Source organism: Phoxinus phoxinus (genome assembly GCF_949152265.1).
Source record: "Phoxinus phoxinus genome assembly, chromosome: 18".
Taxonomy (NCBI): Eukaryota; Metazoa; Chordata; class Actinopteri; order Cypriniformes; family Leuciscidae; genus Phoxinus; species Phoxinus phoxinus.
In genome coordinates, this window is record NC_136893.1 from 10,455,872 (window position 1) to 10,477,642 (window position 21,771).

A 21,771-nucleotide genomic window follows, 5' to 3' on the forward strand; every position below is an offset into this window, starting at 1 on the left:
CAAATGAAGAGAAACACATTTTCCTGAAGGAGCTAACAATATGAGCAGTGCCATAGTAGTCCCAAAAATAGTGTAACATTGTAATGTCATCATTTTAATGCATCTATTCAAAAAATGGTTCAGAACAACATGAGAAAATTACAAAAATGTTAATATTTTTGGTGTGAATCCCTATTTCTTTAAGCAAAACGATTCCTCCATAAGGAGATCTAGTCCCTGACATGAAAAATAAGCGATGTTAATTTGAAATTGTGTACTGGGATTCTGTATTTTCCAGTTATTATTCAGTACCATGACAATCTATTATATAATCATGATTAAGGGTTAGTTAGGGGTAGGGCTGCACAATTAATCGAATTTTAATCACGATTACGATTTTGGCTTCCCATGATCAAATTCGCATGATCGTGCGATATTTTAAATGCGTCATTCTGTTCATAGAACGCTCCATATAAAAGCTTTTTTTTTTGTTGCAATCTAGCGCTGGCTCCATGACGAGCCAATAATCAGTTGTTACCTGCACTGCATAGGCTATTAGATGTAGAAACCAGAATGTTTTGCCGGACTGGACAAAAGCGAAGCGAACTGGGCGAGATGAGACACAGTGTGTCTGCGCGCGAGCGATAGTGCGCGAGAGACTTCAAATAACAATGACATGGCTACCTTCCAAATAAATCAATAATTTGACACAAAATATTGATTTAAAAACGATTGTATTGCTTCCGTGTCCATGACAACGCTCTGTTTTTCATGGCAACGGTGTGTTATCAAGAAATAACCGACTGCATTCTACATTAGAATTTAACCAAGCCATGTAATAATAGGTAATAATAATTATAACAGAAGATAATATCTCTAGTCTATCCTTATAATTATTATAAATACAATGTATATAAAATATAAATACAATATATTAATAAATTATTTATTTTTATTTATTCTGGAGATGCACTGAATTTTGGTGAATAAGAGGACCGATTTTATTTTGATGCACATATTTGTACATTAGCAGGAAATGTAGCACAATATGGATGCAAAAAGTAGTTATAATTAGCCTATGTGACAAATCAACAAATAATCGTGATAATTGTGATCTCAATATTGATCAAAATAATCGTGATTATCATTTTGGCCAAAATCGTGCAGCCCTAGTTAGGGGTTCACTGAAGAGCTATGGATTTTTAGCTTCGTTTTGAAAGGCGTGTTTCTTAACAGCTGATTCAGTCATACTGCCATGATGAGATGGACCCTAGTGTGGACGGCATCAGTCTGCTGAGCTCATTTCCTTTCCCTGCGGCCTCACGGTCAGGTCCCACACACAATGAGATCAGCACTGCAGGAGTATCCCCTTTCTCCCAGCAACTGCTGATGTACTCACATTTCGGATGCAGGCACTGATTAGCCGTTGAAGTGAGCAATCTGCCCTTCACATCAACCTCTGCGTCCAGACAGCGCTGCCGCTGCTGCAGTGCTTCTGCAGTCTGAAGCTAAAACACACCGCATCTGTCCGCTCTGCGTTCAGAGCTCAAAGCCTTCAGTCAACACTAATGAGCGGCTGAGCTTCTGCGTTCTCTCAGCCCGAACAAACAGAGGCGACAAATGCCACTGCTCACTACTGCTGCGCTATGTCATTGTGGGATTTTGCGCTCTGCCTTGAAGCTAGCATACAGTTGTGCTGACACACAGTCCATCCTTACAGAAAACTGAAATAATTAGTTGTTGTCTGGGTTTGGTTTTATTCAGCAATAAAATAAACTTCTAACTTCCTCTTTATTTCCCTCCCTCCCGCAGTAAATAAGCACAAGCCATGGATTGAGACCACGTATCATGGTATCGTAACGGAAAATGACGACAAGGTTCTCCTGGACCCTCCGCTGATAGCCTTGGATAAAGATGCCCCGTTGCGCTATGCAGGTAAGATCCTCCATCTTCTGGTCTCTCATGAGGCTGTCAGCCATTTTGCTTCCTCATGCTTTCCAAAGGATAGTTTACCTACAAAAAATTAATGTTCTGTCATCATTTCTTCCATAAAAAGGGATTTATTTTTAAACATACCGGTAACTGACATAAAATGAAATGTAAAACAAAATATTTTATTTTAACTGCCAAGTTTAGTGGAAGTTGAAGTACAAAAATAACTAAAACTACATAAACTAAAGCTAAAAACAAAACGTAGTAAAAACTAGGCCTATATAGACAAATAAATAAAAAAACTTTATACTAAAAATGATACTAAAATAACATTGCATTGTGACAGTTGTGGCGTCATTTTCATCATGACCAACAATTTTACCACTAATAAAGTTCTATAAATAAAAATGTATAAAAGCACACACAACTTAAATGAGCTCTAGTAGATTTTTGACCATCTATTTGAAACACCATTGGTTCTTGTATGTCATGTGACCAAACATCATCATTGACATTAAACCTTAAATTATACTTTTAATGCCACCACTTTTATAACCACTAAAATTCACCTTTTGCACAGAAGATACAAGTTTGGAACAACATGAGAGTGACTAATATTGACAGAATTTTCATTTTTGAGCATTTTGTTAATTCAAATGAGTCAAATGACTTGCGCTTAATGACTTAAGTGACTTAAATTAAAGTCTTTTGTGAATTGGTTTTGAATAATTTTTCTCAGGCTCTTGTTTTTTTTTTTTTGGTTTGGTAATGTATAAGCTTTCCTACTCCCTTATTGTCAATTATCTTTACTAAAATGTGTTAAACCTTAAAATAGCTTTATAACAAACCATAATTGCATTTTGAATAAAAGACCTAATATCATCAGCGTGCTGTTGAACTGTACTGATGTGATTGGTGAAGTCAGGTCTTGTTGGTAATTAGGTTTGTAGATTCTTGCAGACTCTAATGCTCTAGGTTAATGGGGCTGTTTGTTTCTCCATACTTCTTGCCTTTATATTTGCTCATGTCTCTAGACATTTACCAGTGTATATAGTAGGGCAAAACTAAAGAAACCAAAACATCGGGTTCTATTGATCTCTACAGAATCCAGAAGCGAGATAAGATAGCTTTCCCCTTATCATTTTCCCACCTATTGCAGATAGTCAGTTTGGAGAGCCAATTGAGGTGTTTTTAAGCATGTTGGCTCTCATATTTAATCAGTACAGAAGAAGATAGGCAGTCCATAAACCCATCACTTTTTAAATTGCTTCTCTCGTTTGCCGGGCAGATGGTTGCCAGACTTCTAGAGCTCTTCTGATATCAAGATCAATGAAATTTCTTCATACTCTGCTCTTTTCCTGTGAGAGGGAATGTGCAGCGTTGGCTCTGGCCATTTTTAATCACTTAGAGATTTACTTTGACCTCATTTCAAATCTCATTATGCAGTGTTCCATTGTAAATGCACTCCCTCCTTTCTCACAGTTTTAGTACCAGTCCTTGGTAGTCTCCTGGTGCCCCTGTGAATATGGGACACGGCTAGGGAACTGGCAGCAAACATTTGGGAGAAAGATTGGTCCACATGCACTAATGTGGTTTACCTTGAGTTATTTGTATATGTCAATGCGTTTAGGTCATTATTCACCGATAACCACCCCCTCATGCCGCAGAACCTCATAAATGTATAATTCCTCTGATAGTTCATAAGGAATCATTTCAGCATGCTTTGTTTGTAGGAGCCAGCAGTGAGAGAGCAGACATTTGGCACACTGATTATATTAAGAAGCTCTATGAAATTCACTTTGAAGCCGTCACATGGCTGTGTGGGTGACTGCTGCATTCTTCTTAGCTTCTCTGCCAATACCGGCCCGCTCAGGACATGGTGCCATGCTGACTAACTCACTTTACTCTGATCAGGAAGCTTGCCAGAAGCCATACAGAACTGTTGTGACCAGGGCTGCATTAACAATAGGGCTAGGCGAGCAAGTAGGGGGCCCGTGATTGGCTGTGAGTAGATTGACTGGCCATCGGGGGCACCTGAACTTTTCCCGGTGGGCCGATCGGCAAAACCCCACTGCGCCCCACATATTAGTTATTTAGTGGAGCACTTGGGGAAAGACCAAAAGCCAAGCTAAGAAACCGCTACCGGATTAAACCGCGCAAGCATTCAGCAGTTGAAACGCTGGCGAACTTGACGCTTTCGCCGCTCTATTGAAGAGATAACCAGCGCAAGTAATTTGACTCATTTGAATTCGACACAAGCGCAACGTGAAAGGGATATTTAAAGGCTCTGTGGGGAACCTAGATGAAACCAAATAATAATAACAATAATTTGTTACCTTTATATAGCGCTTTTTCTGGGACCTCAAAGCGCTTTCAATATGGAAGGGGGGAATCTCCTCAACTACCACCAATGTGCAGCATCCACCTGGATGATATGACGGCAGCCATATTGCGCCAGAACGCCCACCACACACCAGCTTATTGGTGGAGAGGAGACAGAGTGATGAAGCCAATCAGTATATGGGGATGATTAGTAGGACATGATGGACTGAGGCCAAGGGGCAAATTTGGCCAGGATGCTGGGGTTATACCCCTACTCTTTTTCGAAGAACATCCTGGGATTTTTAATGACCATAGAGAGTCAAGACCTCGGTTTAACGTCTCATCCGAAGGACGGTGCTCTTTGCCAGTATAGTGTGCTCTTTGACAGTATAGTGAAAAGCTTTCAGATCAAATAGCTTAATGTAAACTGAAGTGTCAAAGTAAACCGTAACTATAAACAACGGTAATTTACAAGCTTTTCAATACATACAGTAAAGTGCCACCACTATAAAAATGACCATGCAGTTACTAAAGTTCTTGAAATATGACATTATGTTATTTATTGTTAATGTTATGCTTTTAATGTGTTGTAGTCTGGAATATTTTTATATTTTATATATAGAGATACAATACATTATATGATTTTAAATGCTAATTATTCCTGTGGTAAAAAAATGTGTGGCACCCAAATAGGCTACTATGTAGAGGGCCCTAACAAAATGGAATTCATAGCAGAAGCATTTTGCCCCCAACATTTTAAATATCTGGGGAATTTTTGTCGAAGATTTAGATTTATTTACCGGTAGTTTAAATGAAAAATGTCTCTAAAGGGTACAGTATCCCATCAAGGGCAGCCATGCAGCATCATGATTGATGTTCTGCTGGCTTTTTATAAACCAGCATCGAATTCCACTGCAGACATGATGTACTCTATCGAGAGCTCTTACATTCCTATCAGTGGAGGACTATTCAGTGCCGGCTAGCTGTCAATTTCAATATATCCTCTGACTTGTTATAAGTTTCAGACTGCTAAAACTTAAATGCTTAGACAGTAATGAAGCAGAAGCTTATCAAATAAACAATTACGCCCCTGCACTAGTCTTGTTTCTCACGTCCCAGCTGTTACATCTTCATCGATTGAATGAAATGAATTGAATGAATCAATATTCATGTGTTTGCTTGTTGGGAAATGGAGGACTATTGAAGTTGGCACTTGTCATGCGGGCTGAAGCGCCAGTCTGGGTTTTAGGGGAAGTGTGGGGATGTACAGTCATTAAATCCCCAGAATGCACTGATGAGGCACAAAGTTTCCACCGCATGACTTGCTCTGAACAGCAGAATCCTAATGGAAAATCTATCTCTAATTGTAGGGGTAAAAATGGGGTGGACGGGTCCACCAGCAGAGGCCATCGATAGGGTCAAACTGGACCCTTAGCGGTCGGTCAACCAAGCAAAAAAAAATAAAAATTTTTTTTAAATGAAGTTGGCTAAGTTGAGTACCAGTCAGGTACCAATAAATAAATGATAGTACCAAAAGGAGAGTTTTTGGCTAACCCTTATTCTTTCACACGGTTGAATCATTCATGGTTTTAACCCTAACAGGGACTCTATGGCTATTTCCACCTGTGGTCAAGGCTGTTTTTTGTGTTTCTGTGACTGTTAATGTGGACTCATCCAAGTATATTGTTTTGTGCTGTATACAGTCATACTAGGACTCAGAATACCATCAGAATTGGTACAAATGTTGCCCTCCCTTTTATTATATTTTTTAATTATTTAATAAACTTGATTAAAGAATTTTTTATTTATTTGGTTGGTATTATGGTTCCTCTGGGAAAAAAATAATCAGCAGTATTATTTACGTACATATATCTTTTAAAATATTTTAATTATGATGCAGATGTATTGATGAATCTGAGTTTTGAGTCAATTCACTGAAATGGACAGTTTGAACTGATTCATGAACATGAATACCAACTCAGTTTAGAATCAGAGACGTTATTAAACCATATCTGTCCTGATGCTCTCATATAGAGGTTATGACGCTCTTCAGGAAACCTAATAGCCGAGTAAAAAGCACATTATAATCATTTATATATTCCAGTGCTGTTTAATTTTATATCCTAGCAAAATGATCATAAATATTCAATCTGTACCAGCGCAAAAAGTCAAATGAGGTATTTTGAGTCCTCGACTGCTTCTGTAACATCTGTATTCTTTTTCTTGTCTCTGTGTTTCTGTGCATCTCATTCTTTCTCTGACTGACCTGGGTTTATCTTTTCTCCCTTCTTGTAGAGAGTTTTGAGGTGACCTTCACCAAAGAAGGTGATGACGGGCTCTTTCTACTGCCTTGTAATCCGTTTTATTAACCCACTAACGCAAATACAAAATAAATCGGCACTTCACACGGAAACTCCTGTCATGCTCTTTTAATCTCTTCCCAGTTCTTCTTCTTTTGATTTTTGTTTTTCAGTTTTCTCTCACCTTTGAATTTGTTGGAAATGAAAATTTAGCAACTGGATGACAAGTGTGATGCGGGGATAACAAAATCTAGAAATATCTATGCATGAGACATCCATTGAAGTTTGCAGATCCTAACAGTGCTTCAGCTCCAAAACTGAATAAATAAAGGGAAATAATGCTCCAGATTCTCGGGGGGAACGCCAATCCGAAAGTCTTAAAAGTGTGTTTTTTGACAGATCCTGTATGTAAAGTAGCTTTTAAGGGTTCACTTCTAGCACAGCAGATCATAAATCAAAGAGACTGATGCTATACAGGTTAGTTCCTGCTGAGATTGTTAAAAGATGCAAACTCTCTGCTGTCCGGTCTGTGGTGTGGTTTGACCTCTAGTTTGACCCTCTCCTCCACTAATCTGAAATACACAGCATGGCAACTACTGCTGGTTGATGTGGATGTCAAGCAAATGGATATTTCTAACCCCAGCTCTCATCCAGCCTTTAAGTTTCACTGCCTCTGCTACTCTCTTTTGTTTTATTGTTTCATTGTTTCAGTTTTTTTTAAAGGTTTGAGAGAGACAACATTGCACAGGAAGACTTCTTTCTCACCAAAATCTAGTTTTAAGGGGAATTTAAACTCCAAACGAGGGTTCTTTTGTTTGTTTGTTTGTATATTTGCTTTGATTTGTGAACTTCTGATCGAACGCTGGATCCGTCATAAATCCTCCTCATCGCCCCATGATTAACTTAACATTTTAACCTTGCTTTCTTGTTTAAATGTGTTACTTTTAACCAAAAATTAACATTAAACACCTTTTAAGTACTTTTTTAAAAAATATGTTATTTGTATGTATTAAATACAACCGATATCTGTTTATTGGTTCATATCATTTCCTTCCTGTCCTTGTATTAAGTATTCCTGTGAAATGCCTGTCCACATTCTGGGTTTCTTACTGCATGACTGGATGCAATGTGATCAAATGGCACCTTTTAACTCTCCCCTTCCACTTCCTAAAAACTCACCCCATCCCACAGTGCTTCTGGCTTCCTCCACAGACACCTTCACCTCCCACCTCCCCTCAGTGTTTAGATCCCTTTTGGCTGCCAAACCAACTTTGGCTGTTCTTATTTGAGTGTGGCGTGTTATTAGTTTCGTTGTGGGTTTCTTTTATCTCATGAACGGCAGCTGGCGCTTCGACTCACGGGTGGGCTTGACTAAACACACGTGTGCCCTTTGCAGGGGAGATCTGCGGCTTCAGGATTCACGGGCAGAACGTGCCGTTCGAGGCAGTGGTGTTGGATAAATCCACCGGAGAGGGCGTGATCCGGGCCAAGGATAAACTGGATTGTGAGCTACAAAAGGAGCACACCTTCACCATCCAGGCCTACGACTGTGGAGAGGGACCTGAGGGCGACAACATGAAGAAATCTCACAAGTGCGTATATTGTTTGGTTACACTTATTAATAAAAATGGAGAGTACAGGAAATGATGGGGGAATGAGCCAGAATTGAGTCAGAATGTTCCACATAAGCATCTTAGTTGTTTCAACGTGTCTAAACATATTCTAACACTAAGCTTACGCTACTTTTCCAAAGTTATGAATGGGTAAGATTTATTTAATGCTTTTGATTCTATTTGGCTCACAAAGGCTGCCGTTATCTAATGAAAAAACAGTAATATTGTGATATATTATATCAAATATTCTATTTGAATAATTTAACATGTAGTTTATTCCTGTTGCAAATCTGAATTTTAATCATCATTATTCTAGTCTTTAGTGTCACATGATCTTTCAGAAATCTTCTAATATGATGATTTAGTGCTATAAAACAGTTGTGCTGCTTAATATTTTTGTGGAAAAAATACTTTTTTTCCAGGATTTTTTTGAAGATTAAAAATAACAGAATTTCTGAAATATATTTGGTAACATTTTAAATGTCTTTACTGTCACTTTTGATACATTTAACACATTTAACGCAAAAAGACTCCAAATTTTGAATGGTAGTGTATGCTTTATTTATACATGAGAACGAACAAATAATTAATGAATTTTCATAAATCAAAACACTGTGGGTAAGTCAGCTATAAGTACATTTTTACATTAGTTGCCTACAAGATTAGCCATACACAACAACTTAATATTAATAAAATTCAGCACTGCAAAATGAAACAATTAATCAAAATTAATGAATCTTTTTTCCCCCCGAAAATTAAAGGCTAGAAACTTACCTAGAATGCATTAGACCCATGCGTTTCAATTTATCTTGCTTTTAATTTTATTTCGTTTTTACTTTTGGCTTTCAGTAGTCAGAGACCCCATTTGAAATGTCACATTCTTAGGATATCATGTTTCCCATATTACATCACACTGTGAATGACTGAATCCCATCAGATCATTCCTAAATAAATCATCCATCTGCTCAAGACCTGCATCACTGTCGTGCCTATTCCCTCTTGTCCGATTCTAGTTTATAATTCACGCTTTGATTTCCCCCAGGGCTACCGTCCACATCCGAGTGAATGACGTAAACGAGTACTCTCCGGTGTTCAAAGAGAAGTCCTACAAAACCACAGTGATCGAGGGCAAAAAGTACGACAGCATCCTGAAGGTGGAGGCCGTGGATGCTGACTGCTCTTTCCAGTTCAGTCAGATCTGCAGTTATGAAATTGTCACCCCCGATGTGCCCTTTTCCATTGACAAGGATGGTAAGTGCTGCCAGTCCAAATCTCCTGCCAAAACTCCAGCTTATAGACCTTACAGTGATATTGACTTCTAAGTCATTGTTATTCATGTGCCTATAAAAATTGATTTGTGCAAAGCAGGCATTTTAGTATCTGATGTCAGCCAACTGTCACCTTGAGATGTCCCCAGAACTAAAGCATGATCATTTCGGTTTGTCTTGCCTAGCATGTGAGATCATTGCTCGTCATTTTTCTTATAAACAGGCAACATCAAGAACACAGAGAAGCTGAACTACAGCAAGGACCGCATGTACAAACTCACAGTGACTGCGTACGACTGTGGTAAAAACCGAGCATCTGAGGACGTCCTTGTCAAAATCAACATCAAGCCCACCTGCAAACCAAGCTGGCAAGGTATCAAAGATGTCTGGGATCTTTTGTCCCTCAAACACAGCTGTATTTTGTTGTTTAAAGCTAGAACACTCAGCTATGCATGTCCATTTGGGAGCAGATGCAAGTACACAACTTTGTGCTTTGTTTCTTAAGCACCAAATTAGCATATTTGAATGATTTCTGAAGGATCATGTGACACTGAAGATTGCTGAAAATTCAGCCTGGCATCACAGGAATAAATTACATTTTACAAAATATATTAAAATATATAACAGTTATTTTAAATTGCAATGGTATTTGACAATCTTACCATTTTACTGTACTTTTGATGAACATAACGTCTTTCTAAACATTAAATAATCCTACCACTTCAAACTTTTGTACAGAAGTGTATATTAGGGCTGTCAATCACTAAAAATAATAATTTAATTAATTGTAAATGATATGAAAAATAAAAATAATTGCACTTGATCAGTATTTGCTGAGAAAAGCCCACAATGATTCAAAGATGGTGTGTTAAGCTAAAAAGTCAAAATGGTATTTATGGACGGGCCATGGGATTTATTATTTTTTATAGCCCTATTAATCACATTAAATTAGTGTCTAAATTGACACCCCTAGTATATGGAATGTTATAAAATAATAATAATAATAAATGATCTTTTTTGGTGTTTGATGTTGTTTTATGTTAACTAATGCAAACTTATACACCTTTTAATGTTAAAAATGTTTTAATATATGTACTAAATATTATATATCGAATGTTTTTCATGCTTTGTGTAATTTTAGCGTGTACACTGTACAGCCTTATTGCAAAGGGTTACCGAATACTCTTTGTGGGTCTGTTTTTGAATGGCACATTTTCTGTCTGTCCGATCCTGATAGGATTTAATAAGAGGATTGAATATGAGCCTGGCACAGGAAGCCTAGCCCTGTTCCCCAGCATGCACCTGGAAACCTGTGAGGAGCCAATCACCTCCATTCAGGCCAGCATCATGCTGGAGACTAATCACATCGGCAAGGGCTGCGACCGAGACACTTACTCCGAAAAATCTTTACACAAGCTCTGCGGTGAGTCCAGACATACTTATTATAATAGAGTTACGTTGACATCAAGATCATCAAATGTGCTTTATATAATTTTGAGTTAAGCAACTAAATTGTAAACTGTTTAAAACAAATTTACATAATCATATTACCTGCATAATCCCATAGGCACATGCTGAACCATAACAAGCAATAATTTGGAATCCTCTGAGTAACTGTTTGTGTGTTCATCCAGGTGCCAGCACTGGCACTGTGGAGCTGCTGCCTGCTCCCAGCACCTCTGCCAACTGGACCGTAGGCTTGCCCACTGACAACGGGCACGACAGCGACCAGGTGTTTGAGTTCAACGGCACCCAGGCCATCAAGGTCCCGGAGGGTGTGGTGAGCACCACCCTGAAGGAGCCCTTCACCATCTCAGTGTGGATGAGACATGGACCTGGAAGCAGGGAGAAAGAGACCATCCTCTGCAACTCTGACAAGACCGGTAATGACATTCACACAGGAAAAAAGCTCACAAGACTGAGAGGGTGATGATGGCTTTAATGTTTTTGTGTCCTCATCATCTTCAGTAGGCCCGTCAAAATCATCATGTTAACGCATGCAATTAATTCACTGTGTTAGTAACGCTGTTAACACATTTATTTAACTCTTTTCCCGCCAATGACGGAAATTTCCGCCATCTATGAGAAAACGCTTTCCGGACGGAAATTTCCAGCTTTCCGTGTTTCACTGTTATACAATAGGGGGCGATGTTACTCATCTTCTGAAAGAGTACTGAATCTTCTGATAAAAACACAGGAGAAAAAGAAGCAGAAACATGAGATATCATATGTAAGCAGATGCATATGTAAAATAACGCGATCATAAATATTAAACGGCATATAAATCAAAACTGCTTAATGTTAACGGATGAAATGTCGACCTATAGGACTGCTATAGGACTGTGAAGCTTTGTGGGTGTTGATGGACTCCATCTATGTTTTGATCATCGCTCTGAATCTGATCCAGACGCTTTTTGCTCAAAATGTTGCTTTATAAAAAAAAATCATGGAACTTACCTATGTACAAATGTTGATTAAAAAAAGAAAACCTAAAGCTAAAATACTTTCTTTTTTTTCTTTTTTTTCAAAGCAGAGGATCTGTTCTTTCTTTTGACATATTGCATGTTCAGATATTCATACAACAAAATATTCTGGGGCCCATGAAAATTTAGTGAAAATAATAAAAAATGCTGGCGGTGGCTGGCAATCATTTTTCAAAAACACTGACAGGTAAAGAGTTAATTTTGACATTATGACTGATAAAATTATGCAGTCTCCCCTATTTTATTGTGACTTTTAGTTTTGATTATACATTTTTTTATTCTTTATTATTATTATAAATATTATAAGTTTATTATTGTTGTTATAATTTATCTATTTATATAATTTATAAATATGTATTAAAAAAAAAAATTCTGGCATTTTATGTGGTATCCGAAGAAATAGTCACTTTTGAATTATATGGTGTAATTCATGTTCACACATATTATGATATTAGTGTCATCCACACAAATTGCTGACCACAATAATCATATTTATTATTTTGTTTTCCTTCCTTTAAAAATCATTTATTGCATTAACTAAAAAAAAAAAAAAAAACATATCTTATTTGGGAATATGTAATATGTAATTATATTAATTGGTTTTATGGTAGTGTCCTTGGAAAAATATCACTGGAGTAGCATCTCATAACATTTTTGAGGGTTGCTTGTAGTTGGTCTGTGAATTGGGAATCTCACACCATGATCTCACTCTCTGGTCATTGAAGCAAAATTGCCTGCGCTAGAAAAAGCTCATCTGCTGGGACTTATGTAAGGCTGATTACATCACAGTTATGCCCCCGTTTATGGGAAGTTGCTTTATTGTTTGCTGGGAGAGTGAGCAATCCGTGGACAGTGCAGCACAGTTTAAATTAAATCTGTGTGTGAAACTCACAAAATATTGTAACGTGCAATCTGTCATGTGATAAACAAGCATATTAACATGAATTATCATCGACAGAAGTGTGATTTTCATTCCTGTATATGTGTCTTCTGCAGAAATGAATAGGCACCACTATTCTCTGTACGTACACAACTGTCGTCTTGTGCTGCTGCTGCGTCAGGAGCCCACCGAGTCCGAGAACTACAAACCGGCTGAATTCCACTGGAAACTCGATCAAGTGAGTCAACTTGAGTCCTTTCAGAAGCACTCCGTTTTGAAAGACGCCCTTGTGTTTCTAAACGCTATGTTTAGCCTGCTAGATCAGCTCATGTGTTAAATTAGGGCATAAACATACTTAAATAAAACTGTTGCCCCACAAAATGCTCCATCCAAATGGTCCATGCGGCATGAAAATAGAAAAACTGCTGGCTTACACAGAATTAAATATGCATTTATTAGAAGAACAAATATGACCTCAGAGGATATAGATGTAGAAGCATGCATTTTAAACCGAAAGATTTAGCTTTTATCAACCATTGTCAACATTTCATTGCTTTCAGGATTGTCTACTTAATGTTGAATACTTTAGACTAGGATTTGTTTCAAAGAGTTAGGACAAATACAGTTATTTTTGGGAGGTATAACATATATTATAATTGTATATTGTAATATTTAATTTTCTTACCCAGTAAAAGTGCATCGTTGTACTTGAAGCTACTTAAATTGAACTAAGGCCTAATTCTGGCTTAATCTAATCCCTGTCTGTGAACCCAGGCCTAAAAATCCTTACTGTTTGTGGCTTTAGCAAGGTTAACTTGGGGTTTCTTCTCTCAATGTAAAGAACCATTTCAAGTTCTTCTGAATTCATTTGCACTGGTGCAATCTGTAGTTAAACCGAGGCCCTGATCCAGTCTCTCTCCTCCCAGGTGTGCGATAAAGAATGGCATCACTACGTGTTGAACATCGAGTTCCCAGCAGTGACTTTGTTTGTGGATGGTGCCACCTTTGAGCCGTTCCTGGTCACGGAGGATTACCCTCTGCATGCCTCCAAGATCGAAACCCAGCTCACCATCGGCGCCTGCTGGCAAGGTACACTCACTAATGATCTATTGATTCTCCCCACACACAATGATGTAACCTTAGGTTTAGACTTGACAGCTGCAGTTGAAATGTAAGCATGCTTTATTAGCAAGTAGTTTTGCAATTTGTAGAGTTGCCTATTTTATAACCCCAGTCATAGATGTAATTTAAAATCTTTTTACTAATGCCATGGATTAAATGATCTTAAAGACCTCATTAAATCAAACAGAGTTTTGTTGCTGTTAAATCAAATACATTTTTATTGAATAATAATAAAATTAATATTGATAATAACAACAATAATTGTAGTATTAATATTATATACTACTAACTATATGAATCCATTATTAAATACTACTAATATTTGTATTAATATTAACAATAGTAATTTAATTATTGTTATGATTATAATAATACTAATTATTATTATGAATTATTATTATTATTATCATGATTTAATAACAACCACAATCATCATCATGATTAAATAATAAAGATTATTATTAATATTATTATTAAACCATGATTAGTATTCAATCATCATCATACAAATAATTGTTAGTAGTAAAATTATAGATTTAAAAAAAAAAAATACATTTAATAAATTGAATTAAGTAAATACTTAAGTTATTTACATTTTTTTTAGTTTCTGGAAAATGGACAATAATCATTATTACATATATTGTGTGTGTGTGTGTGTGTGTGTGTGTGTGTGTGTGTGTGTGTGTGTGTGTGTGTGTGTGTGTGTGTGTGTGTGTGTGTGTGTGTGTGTGTGTGTGTGTGTGTGTGTGTGTGTGTGTGTGTGTGTGTGTGTGTGTGTGTGTGTGTGTGTGTGTATATATATATATTAAAAATATGTAATTATAACATACAATTTATTTATTTTAAAATACTTTACAAATGTTTGTTCAATAAAATGCACTCTAGAATACGAACCGTTTCATGGGGTCTTTAATGCATGACAATATGTATCAAGTGACTTTCTTTCCCTTGACTATATTGAGCCCTGGTCTTTCCCTGCTCTTCTGTCTTGCCTCCACAGACCTCTCAGGACATGACAATGATACTGAGACACTCTCAGAGCCTTTGACAGGTTGCCCAAGTCTTTCCTGATCACCCCAATATATCAACACGCACGTCTATTAACGGCCTGTGCATATACGGTTCTTCTGCAGCGTGACATATGGCTGCGGGAGGACCGTATGTGCTCAGCTGCAGTCTGCAACGGCGTAACATATGTAGCATGATGCGATTGAGTCGAGAGACGCCATGTCATAAACCCTGCCTCTGTGTTGTTCTTCATTTTGTTTTCTTAATTCATCAACCCAGCTCCATCTCATTTCAGTTTGCCTGCAGATCTGGAGAAGTACACACAGCAGACACACAATATATCACAAGCAAAACAAGTCCAACTGACCTTAGGGATCTGCATGTTTTTATGATAAACCAGAGGGTTTGGCTGCATTCCTTGCTGCGGTTTGCAGGGTTATTTATGCCAGTGGTATCAGTGCAGCACAGTGTCTCATTTCTCACTGTGTGACCTTGCTGCCTCTGCTTTACAGCATTACTCAGTCATATTATTGCTCCCGCATCCCTGTGTCCTTCAGACGCAGTCATAGTAGAAGAGGACATTATATGCAGCTAGAAACACACCAGTGTCGTTTTCATCTTAAAGGGACAGCTCACCCAAAAATGAAAATTCTGTTGTTTCAAACTGAAAATGTGGTTTCAAACGTATATCAAACAAATATATATTTATTTTGTAGAACACAAAAGTAACATTTTAAATCATTTTTACGCATACAAAAACATCTGTCAAGCTCTAACTAGGAAAAGTGGCTCATTTAAATAAAAAAACAATGCATTTTCATTATTAGTTATTGCGTTGGGTACGAACTAAGCTCGTCGCAGCATTTTGAATTTTGGATGTGAATTGAGAGCTAATTGTGAACTTTGAAGATAATATTATAATATACGTTTTTTTTTATTAATTTATTGTAAATTGTATTATAAAAAACATTTAATATACACTATAGTTAAAAAGTTTGAGGTCAGTAAAGCATTTTTAAAATTCAATTAATACTTTACAGCAAAGACATAATTTAACCAAAGAACTCTATTCCAAATAAATGCTGTTCTTTTAAACTTTCTTTTCATTAAAGAATCCTGATTTTTCTTTTTTCTTTTTACTGTTTCCACTAAAAATGATGCAGAACAACTTTTCAACATTGATGATAATACGAAATGTTACTTTTATGATGAGTTTTTGTCTTTTTGGAGCTTAACAGATGTGCTCACTATTAACTGCCATTCTATAGAAGTAGCAGCGCAAGGTTTTTCAATAAATTCTACCTGTATGTTCCATAAATAATTATCGCATACCACATTTGGAACAACACAATGACTACATTTTCTTTTGGGTCACCTATTCCTTAAATGTTGATATCAAGAAGGTAGTTCAAAACACACATTCCCTGCCAAAACCATTTAGAAATATGCAAATATGTGTAGAGTTATTCAATCATGTTGCCTCATTTTTAATGTGCCTCTTTGTGCTCGTTCCCATTCATTTGCCTTTTTTTTTTTCTCCCACCAAGAGTTGCATGAGGCTACAGGCCTAAATTAGGTCATCCATCATCCTGTGTGACACACTGGACGGCACCGGCACAGAACACATAACATGCATGAGCATCAGTCACACTGCCTGTGCACACTAAGCATGTTTGAGTTTAGCAGAGCATTTGTTTGGTATCTAACAGGTTCTGTCCCCCTCCGGGTTTGTATAGGTGGCAGCGCCCGCATGACTCAGTACTTCCGGGGCAACCTGGCTGGACTCATGATCCGCTCCGGCAAACTGGAAAACAAGAAGGTTATTGACTGCCTGTACACCTGCAAGGAAGGTCTTGACGTGCAGCTTCCAGAGGAAGTGGCCTCTGCTGTGAAGGTGAGTGGTTGTAAACTTTGAAGAACTCAAATCAAAGAATTGTTTGCTTCTTTTGGGCTGTGTAGATGAAGGTTTGAAGAGTCTGATGATCATGACACTTTGTGCATTTATAATCTTTGTGAAATTACTCTTGTGACTCATGGGTGTTCTGTAGTGTTATTTAAGTATATTATTTGTATACTATTATAGCATTTATTACTGTTTTGAATTAGCTTATTTTCAGTTTTAGTCATTTTATGACCCTGGATCACAAAACCAGTCACAAGGGTAAATTTTCTGAAATTGAGATTTATACATCATCTGAGAGTTGAATAAATAAGCTTTCCGTTGATGTATGGTTAGTTAGGATAGGACAATATTTGTCCGAGATGCAACTATTTGAAAATCTGTAATCTGAGGGTGCAAAAAAATCGAAACATTGAGAAAATCGCCTTTAAAGTTGTCCGTTTATGTTCGCGATTTGCTGCATCCACATTTACGGTAGGAAGTTTACTAAATATCTTCATGGAACTTGATCTTTAATTAATATTCGAATGATTTTTGGCATAAAAGAAAAATGAAAAATTTTGACCCATAGCTACAATGTATTTTTTGCTATTGCCACAAATATACCTGTGCGACATGTGACTGGTTTTGTGGTCCAGGGTCACATATTTGCTTTTAGCAGATCAAAGCTGGGCGATAATATAATTTATAGTTTGTGGCAATACAAGCAATCAAGCAGTTGAGATGTGCTATATAGTTAGTATATAAATCCTTCTACACAAGTGTACTGTATGTATATGGATAACGTTGGACATGGTTATATACCCAACTTTATATAAAGAGCTGGTCAGTAATATAGCTACATTTTGCGACAAATGGTTATATACCCAACTTTATATAAAGAGCTGGTCAGTAATAGATAAATTTAGTGACAAAATCCCGGAGATTTGGGATTTGCTATGTAGTTTATATCGCTTTACATGAGTGTATGGTATGTATGTGAATATATATATATATATACCGGTACATACTACATATAAATGCGTGTTTTTGTGTTTCTTTTTATTTTAGTTTTAGTAATTCTAGTATTCTAGTAATATCTGGTATCTAGTATTCTAGTAATTTTTAAGTTTACGCTTTTCCGTCTTATATTTATTTGAATTCAACTTACTTTCAATGACTGAAAATGAATTTTAAGAGTTTTAATTTGAGTTAACAATGACAGCACTGGTGCCCTGATGGATATATGTTTCTCTGTCCCTCTCTAGGTGGAGTTTAACCCCAACCAGTCCTCTCTGAGCCTGGAGGGAGATGACATTGAGAGCTTTGAGAAGGTCATGCAGCACATCTCGTACCTGAACTCCCGGCAGTTCCCCACCCCAGGAATCCGTCATCTGCGTGTCACCACCACTGTCAAGTTAGTTTCCGTGATTTCAATTCAGCTGCATTACCTAGCTAGCCCCACCCACTTTGAAATATTATTGGTCCAAAATAACTAGCAAAACAGAAAAGCTCATAATAAAGGAGAAGTGATCTTGTCATACTTCTTTTAGTGCAGTCGTAATGGTGAGTGCATTATGATTGATCTACTTCGTCATTCTATAGATGCTTCAATGAGGAGACGTGCATCTCCGTGCCTGACTCTGAAGGCTACGTGATGGTCCTCCAGCCAGAGGAGCCAAAGATCAGCCTCAGTGGGATTGATCATTTTGCCCGTGGAGCAGCTGAATTTGAGAGCACGGAGGGTGTTACGCTCTTCCCTGAGCTGCGTATCGTCAGTACCATCACTCGCGAGGTGGAGGTGGAAGCTGAGACCGAAACCGAGGGGGAGGATGATCCCACAGGTACGCTGGGAATGTGAGATTCACATATTTTACTGAGAAAGCTGGAGAGAGAGGAAATGGATCATAAAAGGGGGGTGGGGGGAAGTTGTAGGATAACTATAAGAAAACAGATTGACCGGGAATAGTTTGCAAGAGGTATTACTTGAAAGGACAGTTCAACTTAAAATGTAAGTCAAAGCAAAATGGGCTTCAATTACATGTTTAAATAAATGGACATGGAAAAGTGATTAAAGTGTTTCTTGGAGTAACATTTTGGAAGTTAATGCTTAACTTAGTGCTAGGCATACTGATGTTGTCACCTGTATGAGTCTATATAATGGATTCTGGGATGAAATGTGTAGCTTATGCTTTAGGAAAATAAAGTCCAAGAGGTTTCCTCTTAGCTCATGGTTTTTATTTCAAGATTTAGTGCATTGCAAGTATGGAGAGACGGTAAATGGATGGTGAAAAAGAAAGAAAGTTGTAGGGTTAGCACCATAAAATCCCCATTGACTGCAAGAGAAATGACTTACAGTGACAGTTCACCCATATTATATTCAAAACCTGTATGACATTTGTGATTTAAGCTAGAAAGAATGTTATACTGACTTGGAACAACATATTAAATGGAAATGCAAATGGTTAAACTGTTTCTTGGAGTACTCATTCTGATTCTGGGATGAACTGTCGAGATTATGCTTTAGGAAAAGACAGTCTAAGAGGTTTTATCTTGGCTCGTGTTTTTATTTGACATTTTAGTGCATTGTAAGTATTTCTTACAGGTTACTTTATTCCTCCTAATCAATATTTGCCATAGAATTGCATGGTGGACTTATTCTGAACATTCGAGTCTTTCCAAGATTAAATTCAATCAAATGGAGAGGCTCTGATCTAACTCACTGACGGATGGCTTTTTATTTTTGGCAGTGCAAGAGACGGTGGTATCTGAGGAGATCATGCATAACTTGGACACGTGTGAGGTGACTGTAGTGGGAGATGATCTGAATGGAGATCATGAGAGTTTAGAGGTGGATCTGGCCCAAATCCAGCAGAGAACTCTGGAGATGAGCTCTTCTAACGTGGGCATGGTCATCACAGGTACTCATCTACATCAACAAACAACTGCTATATAGTTGCACACGTCTTGTATTATATTTTTCTGAGTTTCGTTCACAGTAGTTTATATTCAGGATCTGGCTGATCTAGCTTCTATATTGTATTCTTAACAACACATGGTTAAAGTCTGACTCTGTCCACAGGGGTTAACACCATGGCGAACTATGAACAGGTCCTGCACCTGATCCGCTACAGGAACTGGCACACAGAAGCCTTGTTCGACAGGAAGTTTAAACTTGTATGCTCTGAACTCAATGGCCGTTACATCAGCAATGATTTTAAAGTCGAGGTATGGCTGAACGCACACTGTCCTCTATGTTATCATTTATTACATCCAAAATACTACAGTACCTACAGTTATGTCTAAGACACACACACACACACACACACACACACACACACACACACACACACACACACACACACACACACACACACACACACACACACACACACACACACACACACACACACACACACAACCTTATAGAAATTTGGGGTCAGTAAGATTTTTTACATTTTAATTTAAAAAGACATTAACATTTTTATGAAAAATGTGTATTGGATGTATTAAAAGTATGTATGAATTTGATCAAAAGACATTAAAATGTTACACAAGATTTCTATTTCAAATTGCCTAAAGGCTTTTCCCTTGAACGTACTATTCATCAAAGAATATAGAAAAAAAATTCAGGTTCCACAAAAATATTAAAAAAGCACAGGCTTTTCAACATTGATAATAATAAAAAAAATTACTTGAGCACCATATCAACATCTACGAATGATTTCTGAAGGATCATGTGACACTGAAGACTGGAATAAACGTTGCCGAAAACTCAAAATATTTCTGTTTTTACTGTGTTTTTTGATCAAATAAATGGAGCCCTGGCAAGCATAAGAGACTTCTTTAGAAAACATTTAAAAAATCTTACAGACTCCAAACTTTTGAATGGTAGTGTATATATTGAATTCATTAAATATAATTTATATAAAGTTTTTAAATAACTAGTAAAAGTATATATTTTTTATGATTAATTAAAGAGATTTGTTTTTATTTTATATATAGTTTTCACTATACACAGTTTTATTACATATATATATATATATATATAAATCCTAAAAGTCATTGATTACTTTTTAAGGGTACTGTAAATACAAAAATGCTATGAATAAGGCTATATAAAAATAAGCCAAATAAGGATTTGCAAAGACCTACTCTGTAGCAAGTTGTATTGTACTCTACTGTGCAGATGGCAGTTATGTGACCGTCTTAATCTTTTATGTAATCAGGTCAACGTGATCCATACAGCAAACCCAATGGATCATGCTAACAATGCTATGGTACAACCTCAGTTCATCAACCAAGTACAGCACGCTTCAGTGGACCTGTCTGGACACAACCTGATGAACACACACCAGGCCTCAGGTATTCCTTCTCCTCCCCTCCTCTGATCCATCTGTTCAGATTCTCTTGGAGATAAAGACGTTCATCTCTCACAGTATCTCTCCTAGATTATTGCACTAATCTCTCATTAAAGATAATCCAGATTTGGTAATCAAACGAATAATCTGTTTAATGTCAAGCTCAAAACTGAATTCAGTTTCTTTCCACGAGTTTTTCCTCAGCTTAAAGTCAATTTAAAAAGTAGGACGGTTATGGGGCGCTGTGTACTTAGCCCGTTTTTAATGGCGCGCTTTTAGGGATTATATATGAGTGCTGTCTACAACATCTGGACAGCCGGCGAGGGGCACCTCAGACAACCTTTTTTTGTTGTTTTTTTCACCCTAAATACCCAATACTAATGTCCCTCCACTCTTCACAGTTGTCCCCAGTGCTGCCACCATCGTTATTGTTGTATGTGTGAGCTTCCTGGTGTTTATGATCATCCTGGGAGTGTTCCGTATCCGTGCTGCCCACCAGAGCACAATGAGGGACCAGGAAAGTGGCAAAGAGAATGAGATGGACTGGGATGACTCGGCCCTCACCATCACCGTCAACCCAATGGAGGTGAGTTCTTAAAACAGCGCTCTTAGGGCACTCATACA

General features: G+C 37.4%; 1 protein-coding gene across 4 annotated transcripts in view; it reads left to right on the forward strand.

Moving 5' to 3' along the window:
• The window catches only part of clstn1 (calsyntenin 1), a 41,312-nt gene that overhangs the window by 15,323 nt on the left and 4,218 nt on the right, over positions 1-21,771 (forward strand). The window contains exons 2-18 of one of the 4 annotated variants that reach the window (XM_079587710.1): positions 1,792-1,914; positions 6,529-6,558; positions 7,930-8,125; positions 9,189-9,397; positions 9,638-9,787; positions 10,652-10,837; positions 11,049-11,297; positions 12,894-13,015; positions 13,704-13,866; positions 14,900-14,950; positions 16,644-16,801; positions 18,055-18,203; positions 18,392-18,630; positions 19,537-19,707; positions 19,869-20,014; positions 21,016-21,151; positions 21,549-21,733. In XM_079587710.1, the coding sequence (XP_079443836.1) occupies positions 1,792-1,914; positions 6,529-6,558; positions 7,930-8,125; positions 9,189-9,397; positions 9,638-9,787; positions 10,652-10,837; positions 11,049-11,297; positions 12,894-13,015; positions 13,704-13,866; positions 14,900-14,950; positions 16,644-16,801; positions 18,055-18,203; positions 18,392-18,630; positions 19,537-19,707; positions 19,869-20,014; positions 21,016-21,151; positions 21,549-21,733 (2,663 nt within the window). The remainder of the gene's footprint in view (positions 1-1,791; positions 1,915-6,528; positions 6,559-7,929; positions 8,126-9,188; positions 9,398-9,637; positions 9,788-10,651; positions 10,838-11,048; positions 11,298-12,893; positions 13,016-13,703; positions 13,867-14,899; positions 14,951-16,643; positions 16,802-18,054; positions 18,204-18,391; positions 18,631-19,536; positions 19,708-19,868; positions 20,015-21,015; positions 21,152-21,548; positions 21,734-21,771) is intronic. The other 3 variants (XM_079587711.1, XM_079587712.1, XM_079587713.1) reach the window with 3 other exon arrangements.